Raw genomic sequence first — 8407 nt, 5'->3', positions numbered from 1 at the left:
ATTATATGTATATCAAATAATTTACCTTAAGTAAATTTCTTTATGGTTTGTTTTCAGTAACAGTTTGATTTATTTACCAATTTTATATACCTATGTACCTGAGGTCACATAAAAATTTCTCAGGTGACAAGGGGGTCACAAGTGAAAAATGTTCTTTTACTTTTTTTTAGATTTATTTTTACTTATGTGTGTGCTTATGTGAATTTGTGTATGGCCGCCCATGGAGGTCAGAGGAGAGGTGGTTGGGAGCTGCCCACATGGGTGTTGGGAACTGGAATTCAGTCCTCTTGAAAGGCAGCACATGCTCTTGCACTGAGCTATCTCTCCAGCCCCACAAGTGATAAAAGTTTAAGAAGTCTTGAAGTAGATGATGAAGCTCTGGGGTCAGGGAGAGAAGAGGACGTTCGGGGGTCACTGAGGCACCAAAACTGGAACTGCATTATATGTGCATATCTTACTTTCTGGGTACAGGATAGATGCTAGGTGAAAATTCTCAAAGGAGTATATGTCCCTTGTTCTTATCCCCAGTTCTCCCCAGTCTGTACTCCCTGGGGGACTTCTCTGACCTTCTATGACCTGTCCTGTGTCCCAGATGAACTGATATTGTGAATGCATGTCCTGGACTTTCTGAGTCTCCGGTTGACCTGGGCCAAGGCAGGAGAGAGGCCAGCCTTGCTGTGGAAGTGGCCTTGCCAAGCCCCTTGGCCTAGCCCCTACTTGGGCCCATCTTGGATATGTCACTTTGCTATGTTTCCTTCAGGACCCCCATCAAGCATTCCTGGTGTCTCCATGCCAAAACTAATAATAAACCTTGGGTGCACACTTCACGGCTGAGGGAGCCAGAGTAATGACACAGCTTGCTCAAGGTCACCCCAAGGCCGACTCAGAGTCCACTGTTCTGGGCCCCCCCATGCCCTCTGCTAGGGACAGCCTTCTCACCTGGGCAGTAGCAGCGCAACACCCCGGGCTGAATCAGGGATGCAGGCACGGAGATCTGGTCGAACAGGCAGCTGTAGTTATTGCTGGCTTCTTGCCATGGGCCTGTGATGAGGACCTTCACTCCTCCCTGGAAGGGACAGAGGGGAACAGAGATGGAGCAGTGCCACTGGGAAGGTCCCTGCAGCTGCTCAGAAGGGAGGGGTGGGGACTGCCGGTTGAGCATGCAGATTCTCAGCCCGCACCCCACCATTCCAATAGACTTTGACTTTGAGGCCGTTCTCAGCTGGGACCCAGCACCCTGCCCCTGTCCTGTGCAGCTCAAAGTCGCAGGCCACTAGCAGGGAGAAGAGCCTGCCATACTGCTTTAGCCCACAGTGCACCTGAGAACAGGTCGGCAGAGGTCCCCAGGAAGGAAGCAGAGGGGGTCCAGGGAGATTTTCTGTCATGCACTAAGGGAGAGATAGAGAAACTTCTGAGATTTGCAAACAAATCTGAGGATCCCAGGGGCCAGATGTTCTTGTAGGAAACTGAAGTGTGACTCAGGACCCCAATGGTGGGACACAGTAAGGGGAGGGAACCAGGAAGGAGTGAAGAACACCATGGGGAGGCAGAAAAGTGATGCACTCAGAGTCTGAGGGGTTCAAATGTGGCCATGGGAGCTGAGTTGGGCACTCGAACTGGGATTTGAGGGTGGAGACTGAGCCTCTATTTCCCTGCCTGCCTGCTGTGTCATGTAAGGTACCTGGAGCTATACAGACAAGTGAATGACCCCTCACTGACACACACACAGGGACCGACCAGCAGACTGATCCACAAGGCCTCAGCTGACCTTCCTTAGCTCTGGCGGAGGGAAAACTGTTCCTGCAGATCTAAGGCGCCATAGTGGGAGACCATCAGAAAAGGCTGGGCCCTCCCTAACCTACTCTGGTCACCGGAATGCCCCAGAGCAAGGACAGTATCCTCGTGTGGCTGCGGCTGGCCCCGGAAGTCCCTTTCAGGGTCATTGTTTCCTTTAATGATTAATGGAACCTCATCTTCTCTCACTCTACTGAGCCCCAGGCAGAGGAGGGTAGAGGTCCCCTACTTACGGCTTAGACAAGAAGAGGGGCTGGTCATGCGCGGTGGAGGGAGTCTCTGCCCAGGGATGCAGAGGGCAGGGGTGCTGGCCTCTGGCTCTCCTGGCTAACCTTGGACAGGCCCACCCCAGAGACTCATCCACCCCGCCCCCAAACAAGTAAACACCTTTCCCAGCAGGGGGGTGGAGAGCTGCGCTGTCCAGTGTGGAGAGCGCCACCTGGTGCCCAGGCTGGAGAAGGCCGAGAGGTGCGCCGGGAGCTGGAGAGACAGGCTGATGTTGCTGCCCCAGGTCAGCCCATCCCAGTCTCTCCCATTCAGCCCTTTATTTTTGCTTACTCTCCTTGGCCCTTGTCCACCAGTCCCTGCAGGGAGCCCCAACCTCCACACCCATCTTACTTTCCAAGCTCCTGTTCCCCTTTATTCCCAGACTTAGCCTAGCAGGTCTGGCCTTGGGCATAAGGAGCAGACGGGGCTGTCTACTGGAAGGATGAGCTGGGGTTATCCCTGGCCCAGAGCAAACAGACTCGCTCTTGGCTGGAAGGTGCCCTCCTGTACTGGTAAACGAGCCTTCCACTGGGCTGGCCTGGCTGGCTTAGGAGAAGCCACTTTATTGAGGGCCAGTGGAGAGAACTCAGGACAGAGGTCCAAAAACAGGATGTTTTCCTTTGCCCCTCAGTAGCTGTGTGATCTCAGGCAAGTGGCCCAGCCCCCGCCTGCCTCCCTGGTGGCTGTGATTTTAGAGGCATTTCTGGCCTTAACAACACCTGGTTCTGATGTACAGCCCTAGAGGGAGTTTTGGAGCTCTGTCATAGTGATGGTGTAGGGGCTGGAAGTGGCTGTCTGATTGCAAATCTGGCTCAGAGCATGGTCCTCCCACGAACCCTGGGAAGTGAGAGACAAGCATCTTCAAAAGGCCATGGACGGTCACCATGGGAGGAAAAAAGATGATGATGACCCCAGTCCAGTGCTGGCGAAGGGTTGCTGTGGGGGAACAAGGAGCTGCAGAGATGGATGGAGAACATCAGGACCTTCTCCATGGCAACCGCCCCAGGATGCCTCAGCATCCGTCAGTTCAGGGGATGGTTTCCATGGCAACCACTGCCTAGCTGCACTGAATCATTTGTGATGTGTACATGCCTGATGGCTCTAATTGCAGCCTCTTTTGCCTGGTGCAGCAGGAGCCAGTGGCGGGAGGTGATGTAGGGGGGAGGGGTTGCTGAGTGGGGGAGGGGTTGTGATGAGCAGGATGCCATCTGAAGTTTGTGTCCTTGAGTCCTGAGCTGAAGGACCCTGAGTTCCAGTGTAGCCGGGACAGATACTGGCTCCCACGAACCCTGGGAAGTGAGAGACAAGCATCTTCAAAAGGCCATGGACGGTCACCATGGGAGGAAAAAAGATGATGATGACCCCAGTCCAGTGCTGGCGAAGGGTTGCTGTGGGGGAACAAGGAGCTGCAGAGATGGATGGAGAACATCAGGACCTTCTCCATGGCAACCGCCCCAGGATGCCTCAGCATCCGTCAGTTCAGGGGATGGTTTCCATGGCAACCACTGCCTAGCTGCACTGAATCATTTGTGATGTGTACATGCCTGATGGCTCTAATTGCAGCCTCTTTTGCCTGGTGCAGCAGGAGCCAGTGGCGGGAGGTGATGTAGGGGGGAGGGGTTGCTGAGTGGGGGAGGGGTTGTGATGAGCAGGATGCCATCTGAAGTTTGTGTCCTTGAGTCCTGAGCTGAAGAGTTCCGAGTTCCAGTGTAGCCGGGACAGATACTGGAGCACAGGGAACAATGTGTGTGTGTGTGTGTGTGTGTGTGTGTGTGTGTGGTATGTTCTGGGTGTGGTATGTATATTTGGTATTGTGTTGTGTGTTCTGTGCTCTGCATGTTGTATGTGGGCTATGTTGTAGGGTGTGGTATGTGTTCTGTGTGCTGTGGTGTTGTTGGGGTGTTTGTATGTTGTATATTCTGGGTGTGGCATGTATATTTGCTATGTATACATTGTGTTGTGTGTTCTGTGCTCTGTAGGATGTATGTGGGCTATGCTGTAGGGTGTGGTATGTCTTCTATGTGCTATGTTGTGTGTATGTGTGTATGTGTGTGTGTTGCGGACCAGCTGCAACTGGAGGTGACCAGGTGGGTAGAGCAGATATGACAGCAGTGATGGGAGGGAGGCAGACTCAGAGAAGGGCCAGCCAGCCAGCTGGGCACAGTACTCCTGGGAACCACTGCAGTTTAGAGCTGGAGGTGGGTACCAAGTGACCATGTAGCCTGACCTCATTTGTGACTTGAAGTGAGGCCCCAGAAGCATGGTTTGCTAAAGAGCCCTTCCTGAGCTGACCAGAGCATGGCTCAAACAGGGCTCCTGTTGCAGTCAGTGTGCAAAATAGCCGCAAAACTGGCTGGCTGGGGAGGCGGGCAGGATGCCTGGCAAGCATGGCCACAAGTGTCAGGAGAGAAGTGTTGCCTTTCACAAAACCAGGTGACCCTGCTCTTGGCCTGGGGACAATGTCTTGGGTACGAGAACCTGCAAGGAGGAGGCCATCTCCAGGGCTTTGCCATGTCAGGCATCAATAAGGCATTTTCTTCTCAACAGGATGGCTGGCTGCCACTGTATTTCCTGATCTTGGGCTGCCCTCTGGTGGCCAAATGCCGAACTAGCTTTCTCTGCTGTTCAGTTTGAAGCAACCCAGGCTGGAAAGAACAGCAGAAACCAGGCCCAAGACTGCTAGAGTGCTGGTTTGGATCCAGCCAGGACCTGGACTTACAGGCCAGGGCCCCAGGGAACAAAATGATCCCCTCTCACCTCCCAGATGCTGCAGGGAGCCTGCAGGACCCTGTGTGAGGGCTGTACCTCCCAGGATCCAAGTCTAGTCCCTCTGCTGTGCGTTATTAAAGAAACTGAGGCCCAGAGGGTCAGACCTCAAAGGCATATCAGAAGACAATGCTGACCTTCCCAGGATACCTAGTCCCAGCCTTCCCTCCTGATCCTTTCAAAGGCTTTCCTAAGCTTCCTGGGGGGCTTTGGGTGAGAATAGAAACAATGATTTTTGCTTTAGAGAGCAGGGTGATAGTGAAAAGTCACTCTAAGTCATACCAGGAGGAAGCCTACTGGAGGTCCTTACCAAGGGAGTGGGACCAAATGGAGGTGGACAGAGAGGCTGGGGACTTACTTCATTTACTCCTCGGTGACCCCAGTGAGGTCCCACGGCTGCTATTTTAGAGCTAGGGGAGGTAACGACTTGCCCAAGGTCACTGATGCATAAGGGTAGATCCAGGATTCGCATCCAGACCCTCCAGCTTTAGTGCCGTGCTTCTGGTCATTCAGGCATGGCAGCTGCCTCTCTGCTTCCACCAACATCCTGTGCACTTTCACAGAGCGTCTGGGCAGCAGCTGCTCTGCCTAGACACATGCCTGCTTTCCAGGCCGCCTGTCCAGAGGCTGGGCTGCAACCTGTGCTGCTCTGATGCCTTTCCAGCTAAGGGCATTTGTGCACAGATTGTCTTAGCTTGACTTTACCAGAGGGAGAAGTATGAGTCTGTGCTCTGGCTGGTTGGCACCTGGAATAGGCAGCAAGGAGACTGAGGGAGTTGTGGGCAGCTACCCCTGGGGTAAAGTGTCTGATTCAGGATCTGGAGGACATGCTGGTGCAGTCAGAGAGCTCCAGGCTCTGCCATAGGCAGGAGAGTATTTAAAGAGAGCCAGGGCCACACCGCCCTCTTCCTATCCCATTCTATTTTAGAGAAAAAGCAGAGGTTCCCCTTAAATATTAGTGCCCCCAAGGCAAGACCTGGACCTTCCTGCGGCCCTGTTGGAGCAGTGCCTGGGAAGTGAATTGGTCCTGTGTCAGACAGCACGCCTTTGATTTGCAAATGGCCCAGGGTTCTGAAGCTGTGTCCTCCTTTTCACTTGATGGGAAGTTTCCCTGTTTGCTTTAGTGATGCCAAGCACGCACAAGCGGAACAGGTGGCTCACAGCGGCGAATTCTGAATGATTCTTAAAGCAGCACTGAAACCCTTTTCCAAACCAAAAAAAAAAAAAAAATGGGGGGGGGGGGGGGAAATGGAGGGGGAGAAGGAGAGGAGAGGGAAAGCGAGGGGAAGGAAATTGGAAAATAAAAAAAAAAAAAAAAAAAAAAAGGAAGGGAGGGAGGGAGGAATGGAAGGGGGGAAAGAGGAGAAGAGGAAAGCCAGAGGAAAGGAAATGGAAAAATCTAGGTGTGGACTCCGCACAAGCCAGGAAACAGCAGACTCTTCTGGCCAGAGCTGGGAAGGGCAGTTTGCCTTCAGGATACCACTGACTGGAAAGCTACTCCCTACAGAGAAGTCAGAGACACTCAGGGAGGGAACAGCTTTGCATTTAAGGACCACAGCTTCATCCAGAGAGTGGCCACATCTAGGCAAGTTTCCTTTGGTTACATGATGGCCCAGGTGAGGTGGGGGGTGGGGTGGTAGCTGGTAGAGCAACTACAGCTTACCTCTGGGTAAGACCACTCTGGGGAGTAGTCGGTCACCATGAACACCCGTCCGCTCTGCTGCAGCATCCCCAGGGTGCCCTGGGCTGAGGCGGCAGAGACCACCTCTGCAACATGCATGTAGGCCATGGTGCTGGCCCCACCCTCGGCACTGCTCAGCTGCAGACTGCCCTGCTGGGGGCTGCAGCAGGGGATACACATCTCTGCTTGGGTGAAGGGGACACGTGTCCCGTCTTCTGACTGTGAGAGCGCGGTGCTGTCCCCAGACACCAGCTGGTGCCCATAGATGGTACCGCTGCCCCCCTCCACAGAGATGAAGTCATTGATCAGGTCTGAGAATTGATTGCTGAAGGAGATGTCAAAGTGGTCCAGGCTGAGCTCCATGTTGGAGGCATTGCCCAGGCTGGGCTGGGCCACAGGGTAGAGTCCCTGCACCACGTTGCTTGGGAGAATGGGGACACCACCAGCGGTGCGGATCACCCCATTCGTCTCCGGCTGCAGGTAGTGCTCTGAGCCACAGGCCTGCAGCTCCCCAGACTTTAGGAGGACCTCGCTCCCTTCGGCTGCCTGTGATGTCTCCATTGTGACCTCCCCTTCTGCTGTCATGGCCTGGAAGTTGGCCTGGAACTGCATGAGGTGCAGGGAGGAAGTGGACTCGATCCGGGTCTCCACATGGCCGCTGCAAGAGCTGGTCTGAGACGAGGCCTCTGTTTTCACCGTGGGCATCACAAAGGTGGCCCCAGAGTCACTCAGGCTGCTGTGGGCATTCTGCTCAAGGGGGAGGGGTTTGCTGGCGTCCTGCAGGAAGAAGCTGGGGGAGGGGGTCTGGTGGATGTGAGGGCTGTGGCCTGTCTGGCTGAAGCTGGACGTGTAGTCCTTGTTGGAATCTATGGCACTGAAGTCCATCTGTTCGAGGGTGGTGCTGGGACTCAGGCCACCGCCTGAGGGCAGGAGGCTGGAGCCTGCAGTCAGGGTGAGGGAGCTGGATGCTGCAGCCGCTGCAGAGGAGGAGTATGCCGCCTCTTTGGCCATCTGCTGCTCAAAGGAGGTGTCCTCTGTCTTGATCTCCTTGGCCAGGACGCTGGTGAAGCCAAAGCTCCTCTCTGTAGGCGGTGAGTGCCGGATGTTGGTGTTGACCATCTCGGCTTTCAGGCCCCCACCCCCATATGTCTGGCCCTGCTTTGGGTTATTGAGGAAACAGTCAGGGTCAAAGTTCATGGTGGTTTCTGGAATCTTCCGGCCACCATCAAGGGTGGTGGAGAGGACCAGCTCTTCAGACACATTCGTGGGCAGCATGGACAGGCTATCTGAGCTGCCCGTGGTGGGGAAGGCAAACTTGTGGCCGTCAGAACTTACAGCCAAGACGAGGCCCTGAGAGGCATCAGGCGAGAGGAGGTGGTGGTTGGGGCCGGCGGTGGGGGACATGGTGTATACAGCTTCGTTGGTGACCTCCGACATGAACACTGTGGCGCTTTGGGACAGGCCCCCCATCACGGAAGCCACTGCCATGCTAGACACACCTGTGACGACGGGGCTGTCCACCATGTCTGGGTCACTGTTGAGCCCGCTGCTGATGGACACGGGGGAGCTCTGGGTGGTGTCAGGGACCTCCACCTGGTTGGTAGAGGAGACCTCGGTGCTATTTTGGTGCAGCAGTGCTGGCTTGGCCACTTTGCCATTTCTCTTCTCTCGGCTCGTGCTCTTGCCATGGCTGGGTTCATGCTTGCCTTCTGATACGTCATTGTGTTGCACTTCTGAGTGGCTCCCGTAGCCCCCGGCCCTTGGCTCTACTTTTGGTGAGATGATGCGGTGTTTGGCACTATTACACTTGTGGTGCACACTGCTGCCCGCTCCTGTGGAGATTGGAGCACAACACACACACACACGTACACACACACACACACACACACACACACACAC

General features: G+C 54.6%; 1 protein-coding gene across 9 annotated transcripts in view; it reads right to left on the bottom strand.

Moving 5' to 3' along the window:
* The window catches only part of Camta1 (calmodulin binding transcription activator 1), a 912046-nt gene that overhangs the window by 88770 nt on the left and 814869 nt on the right, over nucleotides 1-8407 (bottom strand). For 3 of the 9 annotated variants that reach the window (XM_017795412.2, XM_029558273.1, XM_029558274.1), the window contains 2 exons: nucleotides 6491-8340; nucleotides 940-1066 (listed from right to left, as the gene is read on the bottom strand). In XM_017795412.2, the coding sequence (XP_017650901.1) occupies nucleotides 940-1066; nucleotides 6491-8340 (1977 nt within the window). Of the gene's footprint in view, nucleotides 1-939; nucleotides 1067-2027; nucleotides 2149-6490; nucleotides 8341-8407 lie in introns of those variants that run through there. The other 6 variants (XM_029558278.1, XM_029558279.1, XM_029558281.1 and 3 more) reach the window with 4 other exon arrangements.

This window comes from Nannospalax galili, unplaced genomic scaffold, assembly GCF_000622305.1.
Source record: "Nannospalax galili isolate Female #2095 unplaced genomic scaffold, S.galili_v1.0 scaffold1488, whole genome shotgun sequence".
Classification (NCBI taxonomy): Eukaryota; Metazoa; Chordata; class Mammalia; order Rodentia; family Spalacidae; genus Nannospalax; species Nannospalax galili.
The sequence above is the reverse complement of the archived record's forward strand: the minus strand, read 5'-3'. Positions and strand labels throughout refer to the sequence as shown.